The 15,357-nt window shown below is 38.9% G+C and overlaps 1 protein-coding gene across 3 annotated transcripts in view; it reads right to left on the reverse strand.

Moving 5' to 3' along the window:
• rb1cc1 (RB1-inducible coiled-coil 1) overlaps positions 1 to 15,357 on the reverse strand; it is a 181,044-nt gene that overhangs the window by 26,046 nt on the left and 139,641 nt on the right. For 2 of the 3 annotated variants that reach the window (XM_063063551.1, XM_063063544.1), the window contains exons 19-20: positions 13,303 to 13,350; positions 9,881 to 9,939 (exon numbers count right to left, since the gene is read on the reverse strand). In XM_063063551.1, coding sequence (XP_062919621.1) covers positions 9,881 to 9,939; positions 13,303 to 13,350 — 107 coding nt within the window. The remainder of the gene's footprint in view (positions 1 to 9,880; positions 9,940 to 13,302; positions 13,351 to 15,357) is intronic. The other variant, XM_063063561.1, reaches the window with a different exon arrangement.

Genomic DNA, 15,357 nt, shown 5'->3' on the forward strand with positions numbered 1-15,357 from the left:
ATGCCAGCTTAGCAAAACCTGAATGCAGCACAAAATGCTGATCGAAACAAAACTTCACAGATATAACCAAATAAATCTACATCAGATTACTGTAGTACTAAAAGATAGATAGGACTGTAAAGAAAGATTTTGGCATACTGGTTTTCATAAATCAGAGTACAAGTACAGGAGTTGGGATGTTATCTTGAAGTTGTATAGGACGTTGGTGAAGCCTAATTTGGAGTATTGTGTGCAGCTTTGGTTACCTAACACAGGAAAGATATCAATAAGATTGAAAGAATGACAAGAGAAGGGATGCATACAAATTCCCTTCCAAGATCTTCAACTTCAGTTGGAAATGTAACAGTCATTAACTGATAATTCGTGAACTCCCTTCCTAACTACAAAGATTTAATTAAATGATTTTGCTGGAATTACTTCCATTAAACATTTGTACAATTCAAGGAAATGGCTCACCAGATCTTTTCTTAATACCTCTAGGAATGGACAACAGAGCCTATCGTTATTAATGTCCATGGCAAAAAGAAATACTCACTACCAAATTCTACGCCTTATCTGAACTGTATATCCTTGTTACATTTCAACATAACATACAGTACATTATTTTGGTCTTTCAACAAAAACTAGCAAAATAATTTAATATGCAAGTATTTCAATTATTTGTTAAAAAGGTTGCAACAAAAAGTATTTTCTTTTTTGATTCGTTATCTAGACCAGGCGAATGGAGTAAAAATGTTCGTAAGACCCATGAAAGGGCATTGGAATGCACCCAATCAGTGAATGGAAGCACAAGAAGCAGCAGCAACTTCACGCAGGTCTGCAATTGAAGATTAAAAAATGCAGTGCTTTGCGGCAGGTTTCAGAGTTGGACAGTGTCCAATCAGTAAATGGGATTCATTAGGAAGAGCGAATAAAAATAAGGCAAGGGCAAGCTGAGTGGCCATTGTGTGAGTAGGCCAGTGTTAGAGTGGCTTTGGTTAACCACGCTTGGGAGAGTTAAGTACCTGGGTTCTTTATTCTTCATTCCTCATCTATTAGGGCACACTTAGTGCAGTGAGAATGGCAGCTCTGGGGCAGTGTTACAAGGACATAAGAGCTTAAGAAATAGGAGCAGGAGTGGGCCATCGAGCCTGCTCCGCCATTCAATAAGATCACAGCTGATCTGACCACGGACTCATCTCCATCCACCTGCCTTTTCCCCATTACCCTTAATTCCCCTACTAGGCAAAAATCTATCCAATCTTTTCTTAAATATATTTACCGAAGTAGCCTCCACTGCTTCATTGGGTACAGAATTCCACAGGCTCACCACTCTTTGGGAAAAGCAGTTCCTCCTTATCTCTGTCCTAAATTTACTAAATTTATTGGTTAATGACTGATATCCTTGTGAGCACATTTGCTACAGTTGTTCAGGAGGGTTTAAACTAATTTGACAGGGGAATGGGAACTGGAGTGATAGGGCTGAGGATGGGGTATTTGGTTAACAGACAGAAGCAGCGTGTAGCGAGACTGCTAGCAAGGACAGGCTCATGACAGGATGAAATTGCAGTCAATGGATTGAATAGCAAAGGAAAAGGGGGACAAAAATCAAAAAGGGTGATGAATACTGAACTGATGGTGTTATATTTCAATGCACACAGTATATGGATTAAGGTAGATGAACATGTAGCAGAGTTACAGATTGGCATGCATGACGTTCTGGCCATCATTGACTAATGGCTGAAAGAAGATTATAGCTTAGCATTCAAGGATATACTTTGTATCGGAAGGACAGGTAGGTACGCAGAAGCAATGGGGCAGCTCTGTGAGAAAATGATGATATAGGATCGAAAGGAGTAGAGTCATTGTGGGGAGAGCTAAGATTACTACAAGGATAAAAAGATCCAGATGGAAGTTATGCACAGACTTCCGAACAGCAGCAAAGATGGGCTATAAATTACAACAGGAGATAGAAAATGCACAACAAAAAGAGCAATATACTGATAGTTATGGAGAATTCCAATCTCCAGGCAGACAGGTTGATGCTGGATTCCAAGAAGGAGACTACTTAGAATGTCTACGAGATGACTTTTTAGAGCAGCTTATGTTTGAGCCCACTAGGGGATCAACTATTCTGGAGCTGGTGCTGTGCAATGAACCAAAATTAAAGAGCTTAAGGTAAAAGAACCCATAGGGGAGGTGGTTATAACATGATAGAATTCACCCTGCAATTTGAAAAGGAGAAGCTAAAGTCTGGTGCATCAGTATTACAGTGGAGTAAAGCATATTACAGAGGTACGAGAGAGGAGATGGCCAAAACTAGCAATGGCTGGAGCTTCTTGGAGCAATTCGGAAGCAGCGGGATAGATACATCTCTAAGTAGTCACGAGGAAATCTGCAGATGCTGGAATTCAAGCAACACACACAAAAAAAGGTTTAACATTTGGGGAAGGGAGACGATCATGGGACGGGATTAGTCCTTATTCTTAACAATTTCTCCTTTGGCTCCTCCCACTTCCTCCAAACTAAAGGTGTAGCCATGGGTACCCGCATGGGTCCCAGCTATGCCTGCCTTTTCGTTGGCTTTGTGGAACAATGTACCAAGCCTATACTGGTATCTGTCCCCCTCTTTTCCTTCGCTACATCGATGACTGCATTGGCGCTGCTTCCTGCACACATGCTGAGCTCGTTGACTTCATTAACTTTGCCTCCAACTTTCACACTGCCCTCGTTTACCTGGTCTGGTCCATTTCCAACACCTCCCTCCCCTTTCTTGATCTTTCTGTCTCTGTCTCTGGAGAAAGCTTATCTACTGATGTCTACTATAAGCCTACGGACTCTCACAGCTACCTGGACTATTCCTCTTCCCACCCTGTCTTTTGCAAAAATGCCATTCCTTTCTCGCAATTCCTCCGTCTCCGCCGCATCTGCTCTCAAGATGAGGCTTTTCATTCCAGGACGAAGGAGATGTCTTCCTTTTTTAAAGAAAGGGGCTTCCCTTCCTCCCCCATCAACTCTGCTCTCACACGCATCTCTCCCATTTCACACACATCTGCTCGCACCCCATCCTCCCACCACCCCACTTGCAATAGGGTTCCCCTTGTCCTTACCTACCACCCTACCAGCCTCCGGGTCCAACATATAATTCTCCGTAACTCCTGCCACCTCCAACTTGATCCCACGACTAAGCACATCTTTCCCTCTCCCCCTCTTTCTGAAGGGATCGCTCCCTATGAGAGAGTCCCTTATCCATTCGTCCCCCCCATCCCTTCTCACCGATCTTCCTCCCGGCATTTATCCTTGTGAGCAGAACAAGTGCTACACATGCCCTTACACTCCCTCCCTCACCACCATTCAGGGCCCCAGACAGTCCTTCCAGGTGAAGCGACACTTCACCTGTGAGTCGGCTGGGGTGATGTACTGCATCTGGTGCGGCCTTCTATATATTGGCAAGACCCGAAGCAGGCTGGGAGACCGTTTCGCTGAACACCTACGCTCTGTCTGCCAGAGCAAGCAAGACCTCCCAGTGGCCACATATTCTAATTCCCCATTCTATTCCCATTCTGATATGTCTATCCATGGCCTCCTCTACTGTCAAGATGAAGCTACACCCAGGTTGGAGGAACAACACCTTATATTCTGTCTGGGTAGCCTCCAACCTGATGGCATGAATACTGACATCTCTAACTTCCGTTAATGCCCCTCCTCCCTCTCACACCCTATCCCTTATTTATTTATTTAATATTTTTTCCCCCTTTTCTCTCTCTCTCTCTTTTTTCTCCCTTTGTTCCTCTCACTATAACTCCTCCCCTCCCCTCTTCTCTCTCTCCCCAGGCTTCCCGTCCCATGATCATCTCCCTTCTCCAGTCTGGTGTCCCTTTTGCCAATCAACTTTCCAGCTCTTAGATCCACCCCTCCCCTTCTGTCCTCTCCTATCATTTCGGATCTCCCCCTCCCCCTCCTACTTTCAAATCTCTTACTATCTCTTCTTTCAGTTAGTCCTGACAAAGGGTCCCGACCCGAAACGTCGACTGTACCTCTTCCTATAGATGCTGCCTGGCCTGCTGCATTCGTGTGTGTCTCTAAGTAGTAGTAGTAGTATCCTAAAGGCAGATGACGCAACTGTGGCTGACAAGGGAAAGCAAAGCCAACATAAAAGCCAAAGAGAGGGCATATAATAGAGCAAAAATTAGTGGGAAGTTAGAGGATCGGGAAGCTTTTAAAAACCAACAGAAGTCAGAAAGAAGGAAAAGATGGAATACAAAGGTAAGCTAGCTAATAATATTAAAGAGGATACCAAAAGTTTCCTCAGATACATAAAATGCAAAAGTAAGGTGACATTAGATATCACACAAACACCAGGAAATCTACAGATGCTGGAATTTCAAGCAACACACATAAAAGTTGACTGTACCTCTTCCTAGGGATGCTGCCTGGCCTGCTGCGTTCACCAATAACTTTTATGTGCGTTATATTATTTATAAGACTACTGGAAAATGATGCTGGTGAGGTAGCAAAGGGGACAAGTAAACAGTGGATGAATTGAATAAGTATGTTGCATCAATTTTCACTGTGGAAGACAGTAGCAGTATGCCAGAAGTTCGAGAGTATTGGGGGCAGAAGTGAGAGAAGTTGCCATTACTAGAGAGAAGTTGCTTGTGAAACTGAAAGGTCTGAAGATGGACAAGTTACCTAGACCAGATAGTCTACACCTCAGGGTCCTGAAAGAGGTGGCTGAAGAGATTGGAGAGGCATTGTTAATGATATTTCAAGAATCAATAGATTTGGAATAGCTCCGAAGGATTGGAAAATCGCAAATGTCACTCCACTCTTCAAGAAGGAGGGAGGAAGAAGAAAGGAAATTATAGGACAGTTGGTCTGACCTTAGAGGTTGGGGAGATGTTGGGAGTTAATGGTTAAGGATGCTGTTTCGGGATACTAGGAGGCACATGGTAAAACAGACTGTAGTCAGTGTGGTTTCATCAAGTGAAAGTTTTGCCTGACAAATCCATTGGAATTCCTTGAAGAAATAACAAAAAGGATAGACAAAGGAGAATTGGTGGATGTTGTGTAAGTGGATTTTCAGAAGGCTTTTGAAAAGGTGTCACACATGAGGCTGCTTAACAAGTTAAGAGCTGTGGTATTACAACAAGACACTAGCATGAATAGAACATTAGCTGAATGGCAGGAGGCAAAGAGTTGGTTGGCTGCCAGTGACCAGTGATGTTCCACAGGGGTCTGTATTGAAACCACTTCTTCTTATGTTATATGTCAATGACTTGGATGATGGAATTGTTGGCTTTGTGGCCAAGTTTGTGGATGAAATGAAGATCTGTGGAGGGGCAGGTTAGTGCTGAGAAAACACAGAGGCTGTGGAAGGACCTACAAAGATTAGGAGAGTGGGCAAAGAGGTGGCAGATGGAGCAGTGTTGGAAAGTGTATGGTAATGCACTTTGGTAGAAGAAATAAAAGCATATTTTCTAAATGGAGAGAAAATTCAAAAACATGAGGTGCAAAGGGAGTTCTTGTGCAGGATTCCCTGAAGGTCAATTTGCAGGTTGAGTCAGTGGTGAGGAATGAAAGTGCAATGTTAGCATTCATTTCAAGAGGACTAGAATAGAAAAATAAGGATGTAATGTTGAGGCTTTATAAGGTACTTATGAAGCCTCATTTGGAGTATTTTGAGCAATTTGGGGCACCTTATCTAAGAAAGAACGTGGTAATATTGAAGTGTTCAAAGGAGCTTCCTGGCAGGAGGAGAAGATAGCAGCACGCCGCGTGCGTGTAGCTCTCCGGTGGAAATATCATATCCGTTAAATAGGGGCCGTGGACAATTCTGATTTGATGGAGACAGATGTGAAAGCACGGAGGAACATCTGAAGAAATTTCTGAAACGCCGGTTCGCTGCTGCTGTTACTGGGCGATCGAGAATCTTCCAGAGGGAAGGCCCCAAAATCCCCGGCTTTGCCTGCTGCTGGCGACCGAGACTGAGGTTGAATCATTCGGATAGAGATGGTGCTCGGTACTTGGTGTTGGAGGGCTGATCGGAGGCTCGAAGTTTTCGGATGACTCGGAGTCGGACTGTGGTCGGGCATGGCAGGGAGAGTTTTCTTCCTTCTCCCGTCTGCGTGAGATGTGGGATATTCGAAGAGACTTTGAGCTTTTTTACTGTGCCATGGCCTGCTCTTCATCAAGTTATGGTATTGTTGCACTGTTGTAACTATATGTTATAATTATGTGGTTTTGTTAAGTTTTTTCAGTCGTGGTCTGTCCTGTGTTTTGTGATATGACAACGGAGGAATATTGTATCATTTCTTAATGCATGCATTACTAAATGACAATAAAAGAGGACTGCGTGTCCTCATAATCTAAATCTTAAAAAAAAAATTATTCCGGGATTATGGGGGGTGTTTGATGGCTCTGGACCTGTACCTACATGAATTCAGAAGAATGGGGGGAGGGCGGAATCTCATTGAATACCGACAGAACTTGATAAAGTGGATGTGCAGAGGACGTTTCCTATGGTGGGTAAGTCTAACACCAAAGGACACAGCCCCAGAATAGAAGGACATCCATTTAAAACTGAGATAAGGAGGAATTTCTTTTGCTAAAGAGTGGTGAATCTGTGGAATTCATTGCAGAGGCGGCTCTATAGTCCAAGCACTGGGTATATTTAAAGCAGAGGTTGATAGATTCATTAGTCAGGGCACGAAGGGTTATGGGGAGAAGGCAGGAGACAGATTGAGAGGGAAATGGATCAGCTACGATGAAATGGCAGAGCAGGCTCGATGGGTCAAATAGGCTAATTCTGCTCCTATATCTTATGGTCTTATATTATGATCAACATTTTTAATATCAGACAAAGTCACAAGATTTTTTCATTCTGGAAATCTTTGGTCAATACAAGAGATCCCAAGGTGTGCAAGGTCACTAAATTTAATTCAGGAGATACTTTACCCAGAGATGGTTAGAATGTAGATCCCATTACGAAGCAACAAGATGGGTTTATTTAGGGTAAATCTAGATTAACACAAGGAATAACAGAATAATAGGCCAATGGGAGAAATTTAAGTATTATTACCAGCATAAACTAATGTGTCATAAATCCTATATATAGTGCAATAATATTAAACAAAATTGAAAGTGAATGAATATTAGATACATCATTGAAGCTAAACCTTGCTGCCATATTTCTACAAGTATACCACACAAGGTCAGTGTCCCCTAAACAGAAAAAAAAACATCAATACTTTAAACAGATTCCTAATGAAATTCTAGTGTCCATGTCAAACAGAAGAACAGCAGACACTTTGGGAACAAAAACTGGCAAGAAATTTATATAATAATTTGCTTAACCATATACAACAATTCTTTGAGAAAAAGAGATTGGTGTGCAAAATGAGAGAAGACGCATTTAGACATTTGTTTCCTCTCACAATTAATGACAAAAAGCATTTAGAATTTAGACAAGAAAAAGAGAAAAACACAGGATTTCTCTAATTACAGTGATAATCAAAGCTACAACTGGACAGAGCAAAGAGTAAAAATGACAAAGCTATTCTAATAGAAATGAAAATTTAATCTATTTGTGGAAAATATGTAAGAGAAGAGGCTCTGAGAAAAAAATACCCGCAGAAGCAGATTGAGATTGCCTGTAGCAAGCAGTGGATGGCCACCATTACAACTTGAAGCAAGTTGTAGAAGAGCAGAGGCTTGCCTGCAAGTTTGTCAAGAATGGTCTTATGACAAAAACATTGTACATCCCCAGATTAGGAAAAAGTTAATTATATCATTTTATTTTAAAAATCTCAAGAAACATTTTATTTCTCCACTAGATGGTTAAATTGGCAGCACAGTGCGTGCGGCCACTTCGGTGGTGATGTCTGTTATCTGTCAAGTAGGGGACCATGCACAAGTCTGATGTGATGGAGACAGACGTGAGAGTACGGAGGAACATCTGGAAACTTCTGAAATGCCCGCTTCGCTGCCTCTGCTACTGTGTGGTAACCGGAATCTCTGAAGCAAAAGGCCCCGAAATCCTCCGCTTTGCGTGTTTCAGCAGCCGCGGCAAGGTCGAAGGCGCTCGGCAGAGGATGGCGCTCAGGAGGCTGTATCGGAGAGGCTGGTTGGAAGCTTGAAGTTTTCGGATGGATGGACTCAGTGTCAGCTGCTTCCAAGGCATCGGCAAGTTGACAGTGCCTGGAGGTTTATGGTAGGGAGTTTCTCCCTTTTGCTGCCTGCTATTGGGGACTCGGGGACTTTTGAGACTTTATTTACCATGCCCATGGTTTGTTCTTCATCAAATTATGGTATTGTTTTGCACTGCTGTAACTATATGTTATAATTATGTGGTTCTGTCAGTGTTAGTCTTTGGTTTGTCCTGTTTTCTGTGATAGCACTCTGGAAAAATATTGTATCATTTCTTAATGCATATATGCATTTCTAAATGACAATAAAAGAGGACTGAGTATTCTCATAATCTATAAAAAAAATGGTACAGTGAAGCTAGCAAGCAGTATCGACCAAAACATTCTCAGATTTGATTTTAAAAACAGACTGATAACAGGAAAGTACAATGAAAGCAGTTCTGAACCATGTAAAGAATTTGATTATTTTGGTTATAGGTGAAAGCTTGTCTAAGTCACCATGAACATTTACAAATGTTTGTATTTCAAGTCTCAGTGAAATCGAGATCTGTACATTTAATATTTATATGCAGGGCAAATCTGCTATAGATGACTCAATGCTCAATGTTAACTTCAGCTTTCACAATTTTTTATAAAATGATTAATTTGGAGTATAAACTTGTCTACTCTTTTAGTAACTGCTTTAAATTTGAACCAGTTTCAAGTTTAAACAAAACATTCCTAAAAGGCTTGTTAGTTTAATAATCTCTAGAATAGTGCGACTCTTCTCAATTCATAACACAAGTCTTGCTTGCAAATTACACCCTGGAATGAAACACTCCATCTGGTGGTTGAACTGAGAACTGATCAAACTAGCTCATTTAAATCACATGCAAATTCAAATGACAGCTGGTACTGGAACTTGAATTCCTGGTTGGATCTTGTTTGGGCACTTACTATTTGAGTATAGCACAACTTTAAATAAATTTAGAGAGGTTACAAAAATAGAATTACTAAATATAAACACAAACCAGAGAAAAACTGCAGATGCTGGAAATCCAAGCAACAACGCTGGAGGAACTCAACAGACCATGTATGGAAAATAGTAAAGTTCGAAATATAAATTTTAGCTGGTGGCTGCAACAACTTCTTATTAACATTAGAAATCCAAGTTTTGCTTACAGCATGCAATGTGCTCTGCTGGATCAAAGCTGAAAGACTAATATGTAATTTTGTTGAAATACTGGTACACTTAGATGATAACGTTCTTAAAAATCACAAGTGCTTTTAGTAGAAAAATAAACACTTAAAAATGGGGTAGGGTGGTTTAAAAAAAGCAAAGCTGCTCAACTAGTTCAACAATTGGGAAAAGAAAAATCAATTATGCTTTTATTCCTACAAACAAATCAAAAACCCATATGATACAGTTGAAATTACTGTAATCTTTTTGTATCCATTTGTTAAAAAAGATTAGATATTTCAAGTCTTCATACAAATAAATGCACTCCCAAAAAAGTAACTACAAACTGCTGCTCAAGGTTCCCACATCTTGAGATGCTTTATACCAGTAACTCATCCAGAAATCATGGACTGCTGTTAAGCTGGATATTTAAGTGATGCACTCTCATTAAGTACATTATGTTAGGGTTTATTTACTTTTAAATTGTGCCCTCCCTCAAACCCAAAGTTAGCCTATAAATAATTTTGTTTTATAGAAACTAAACATTTCAATCAATAATGAAGCAGTTTCTCTTTTTTTGCCAAAATATACTTACTCTCGAATGGCTATTTTGTCAGAATGTCTGGAAGAAACTGAGGACAAGCTCTGAGACATCTGAAAAAGCAAAGTCAAACAATTAGCCGAAGAAAACTTCAAATATTTTATAAAAGTAGTAATAAAACACAAACTTGGTTAACAAATCACAACTCTGATACATGTTTCTCTAAATTTAAAATTAATGTCATTGGATCAGAAGATTTTTGTTGGTAGCTGATTGCACTACATATATAGTTGAAAATAAGTACAAAGAAAAACTAAAGCACAACTGAACTCACTATACAATGATGGTAGTTTACAGAAAACTTGTAGAAAGACCCTTATTATTTGGTAGATCAAGAAAACTTGAGTGTTGTACCCAGCATCAAATACTTAATAAAGTTGTGCAGAGCACTTTGAATTGCAGCATTCCACTAACAGGCATAAAACTCTTTCTGAGTCATTAGCAAATTAAGAAAATAACAGATAAAAATTATAAAAAGTATAGAAACTTGAATTGTATGTTGCAAAGTATATTTTGTTTTAAAATATGATCAGTGTCTTTTATACATGTTAAATTCCACTCTCCAAAAATACTTGTTTCTTTTTCACTACTATATAGGTCAGATTCCTCTCACTTCTGCAGCTATCTTTTTACATTGAAATGTTTGTTTATGGGATTTATTTTGCACTCATTGAATTTGCTGGCACATCAGCACAACAGCTGGAGATAACCTGGCGAAAAACAGCAGCGTGAATGGTAATAGAGGGAGAAAATGTAAATCTACCAGAGCTTGCTTCTGATGATAAATTTTTTGGGAGGATGCGGTGATGGAGACAGAAATAGAGCATTACTATTTTACAGGATCTCTCAGCAACCATGCCTTAAGGTCCCTTTTTGAATTATTTTGATCAATCATGTGTGGAACAATTCCTTAAGCTAATAGGTTGAGGATAAGCTATTTTATAGATCCAAACTTTGCAATTTCACAGCTATTTGAATTTTGGACAAACAGTACTAAGAACTATGGGTAAAAGTTCTGGGACATCTTTCTGATAGGGTTGAGCTATCAACCCTATAGCTTACAGTAAAAGGTCCTTGCCCATTATCTTTATTTCCCTTGTTTTGAACTAAGTACAACATAAAAATGCCAGAGGATTATTACACAAATGAATTTTGAATCTGACAAAAGTATGACTGTGCTGCTAATGAATGCAAACTCAAGGTGTTGACACATGATCAATTTTTGCAACCTTTTCCTGAGAGTTTAATGCAAAGCTTTCCGCTTTCATATTATTACAACACAAACATTTACAAAGTGGGGTTTAAACCAAAATCTTATAAGTTTTTCCAAACATAGATTAAAAATATCTTCAAATAATAATACATGCTCCTTTCAAATACTTTCAGTTCAGTCCACAATGAAATTGGATACTGCCAGAATTGCTTGACAATGTTCCATTATGTGTATACAACATTGTAAGAGCTACAACAAGCACTATGATGCACTGGCTCAAATCACAAAGACCATGCACTGTTAGTCACAAATTCTAGTTCAACAGCAGAGCAACGGTCCTCAATTATTTATTAGGAGACACACACACACACCTAAGTGAAAATAAATAAATAAATCACTGCTCATCATGGAAACAAGGAAACTGGTAATTTTAACAAATAAACTCTTCTCAGGCTTCCAACTGGGTACGGGTATCGATTTTAACCGACGTTTCGATGACAAACTCTGTCACCTTCATCAGGGACGACAGCTGGTCATGTCCAGTCCGGTGGCATTTATACCCTGTCTTCTATCCCTCCTAATTAGTTAGTCCTCATCCAATTAGGTTTCCACTGTCCCACCTTGTTTACAATCAAATTGTTCTTATTTAGAGCGAGATCTTCATCTCTATTAAAATTCTTTTCTTCCAGTTTTATTTCAATAGATTCCTCCACCAGGCAGTCTCAAAAGCCATTAGCATGGCACAGTAGTCTTGTGCCGAAGTCAATCATATGGCCATCGCAAATGCAATGTTCTGCTACTGACGATTTCTCCGGGAAACCCATACAAATACACGTCCTGTGCTCCTTGATGAAGATGGCAGAGTTTGTCATTGAAATGTCAGTTAAAGTTGATGTCTTAACCCGGCTGGAAGCCCAAGAAGAGTTTAATCATCATATACACCAGGAAGACACTAGATTGTGGTAATTTTAAGTTAAAAAAAAATCAAAATGATACTCAAGGGAAATTTAAACTATTTGCAGGAAAAAAACATTATAAAGCATGCAATACTCCTTAAGTGAACAAACTGGAAAATCAACCATGCATTCCACAGAGACAATATTTAAACTTTCCCTTTTGAATGCTCCCCCCACCCCTCAGGCCAATATTCCAAAATAAAAGCATCACAAAGATAATGAACTTCTGTACAAGCAAAATAATTCCTGGAGATACATGCATGCTTTTTGAAATCAACACCTTAGATGAATATTCTTGATGAGAAATAGAAACTTCAATTGTTAATTATTTCCAAGTATTTCCATACAAATGTTCTTCAAATATTTATTATTATGCCTCCAGTTAAGAAGATGCAGTTAATATTGATATTATTCCCAGCTCAAAGTAAATCAGCAAAAATGGCTATCACAATTAAGAACACGTCAATGAAAGTTAAAGCCTTTGGGCTATTATTATAAATGTTATTTTCTTTTGATCTTTTAAAACTGAAGTACACAAACTACTGATTCATTACAACAACATAACAGCATATTCTTGCCGATTTCTTTGCTCTGAAAAATTTGTTAGCAATATCGAAATAATTATTTACGAATATACATTGACTAATCCTGAATATTCAGAATTCTGAAGTTTAAATAAACATTGGATTACAACATTTCACCGAGTGCCACATGAAGTCCACTAACAGATTTTTGAAAAATAATAAACATCTTCCAAAATGGATGTTTCTCAATAATTTATTAATCTTTGTCTGAATATTTAACAATGGTTTGAAGCCAAATGATTGTGAAAAGGATGAAATGGCAGAACCATTCAAAAAATAAAATGATTAATACGTGCAAGTTTTCTGTATTCCCTCAAAACTGAAACATGCGTATTCAAGATATTCAAGTTAAAATTCTCTTACAAAACGCACAAGACATTCCATTTGCTTAGAAAACAAACATTGTTTAACACAAGAAAAACATTTTTACTATTTCACTATTTTAGCATTGCACAGAACCCTGCATTTCCTGAAGTGAAATAAAGTATTTAAAACTGGATATTGCCACTATATTTTGCACCAATTCCTTCAGTCTCTCCAAGCTTTAACAGTATGAAAATTAAGGTAAGTTTCTGTACGATTTATTTCAGAATTATTATTCCAACAGTAATAACATGGACCAAATAAACTTCATTTGCTTTGCGGCAAAAACAGAATACATACCAATCTTTGATTTAATCGTTTATTCTCCTCTTCTTTCATTTGTAATGTCTACAAGCAAGCAAAATAAAAAAAACAATCTAATGTTTAAATTCATAGCACTATTAAATGCAAAATGAATTGTTATTCAACCAGCTGCCAAGAGAAAAGTACTAGAGAAAATAGATAAAATGTCACCGAGTAGAACCAAAAATGTTTATAGATAAACATTAATTTTAATTGTTATTAATAATTTTTCATCTTTGTCCTTTCATTATCTGTTGAAGAATCATGAAATTTGTGAGACCATTCCTGGACACACATGAGAGCTAACAAACTATGAAGTATGATACAACCAAACATGACAGCAAATTTGTGAAGACGTTCCAAGGTGCCTGTCGAATCAAGTTTATTGAGGGATGAAGTTGGTCAAAGGAACTTCTGTCTCCTAAACACTTGAACTACTTAGTTTTCTCTTTGTGGGATCTATAGCATGTTAAGATAAAGTATCACTATTGTCATTGTTACTAGGAAAAATTGTAATTGATATCCTAATTTTTCTACATACATCATATGGGTCTCATGTCATGCCCTGCACAACTGTAACACTAGACAAGGACTCAGTGAACAGGAAAGGACCCCACATTATAACAAACACCACCACAATACAAATATCAAAGTATTTCATTGACAATGAAGTAGAGAAGAACATGAAACAGTATAGGCCCTTTGGCCCATAATGTTGTGCCGATCCCTCTACACACTCAAAGTTCTAACCCTTTCTTCCCACATAACCCTCCATTTTCCAATGTCTATGCAAGAGTCTCTTAAGTGTCCGTAATGTAGCTGCATCTACCACTCCCCTGGCAGTGTGTTCTACACACCTACTACATTGTGTAAAAAAAACTAGGTGCCACTAATATCCCCTCCCCCAATGCCTTCTTCCAGCACATTAAAGTTATAGTTCTGCCCAGGGAAAAAGTCTCGTCCACTCAATCTATGCTTCTTATCATAAGACCTAGGAGCAGAATTAGGCCATTTGGCCCATCAAGTTTGCCTCGCCATTCCATCATGGCTGATTTATCATCCCTCTCAACCTCATTCTCCTGCCTTCTCCCCATAACCTTTAACACCCAGATAAATCAAGAACCTATTAACCTTTGGCTTACGTATACTCAACAACTTGGACTGCACAGCTATCTGTGGCAAAGAATTCCACAAATTCACCACCCTCTGACAAAGTGCATGACCATGCACTTTCTGACATTATATTCCAACTCTTTGTCCAGTGTCCACTCTCACCTCTTTTGCTCCTCATATCTGAAAAAACTTTGTATCCCCTTATACCATTATTGGCTAGCTTACCTTCACATTTCTTCTTTTCTCTTTTTATTGTTTCTTCAGTTGCCTTCTGTTGGTTTTTACAAAGTTTCCCAATCCTTTACCTTCACACTAAACTTTGCTATATTATATGCTCCCATTTTCTGTCTTTGACATCCCTTGTCAGCTACAGTTATCTCATCCTCCCTTTATAGTACTTCTTCATCTTTGTAATGTATGTATCCTGCGCCTTTTGAATTTTCCCCAGAAATAGCAGTCATCGCTGTTAGTGCCCCCTTCCAATCAATTTTGGCCAACTCCTTTTTCATGCCAGCAATGTAAAATCATCTGACTCCAGCTTCTCATTCTCATACAGCAGGGTGAATTCTATCATATTATGATCATTAGTTCTTTTATCTAAGCTTCCTAATCAGATCTGGGTCATTAGACAATACCCAATTCAGAATTGCTGGTCCCCTAGTGGGCTCAACTACAAGATATTCTAAAAAGCCACCTTATAGTCAGTCTTCAAATTTTCTCTTGTGATCCATTACTAATAAGAATGTCACCAATCTACTTGCATAATGAAATCCCTCATTATTATCGCAACATTGCCCTTTTTACATGCCTTTTCCATCTCCCATTGTAAATTGTAGCAAACATCCTGGCTACTGTTTGGAAGCCTGTACATAACTCCCATCAGGTTCTTGTTACCCTTGACGTTCAAATCTACCCACAAGGATTCTACATGTCACTTCC

The sequence above is a fragment of the Mobula hypostoma genome, chromosome 1 (genome assembly GCF_963921235.1).
Source record: "Mobula hypostoma chromosome 1, sMobHyp1.1, whole genome shotgun sequence".
NCBI lineage: Eukaryota > Metazoa > Chordata > Chondrichthyes > Myliobatiformes > Myliobatidae > Mobula > Mobula hypostoma.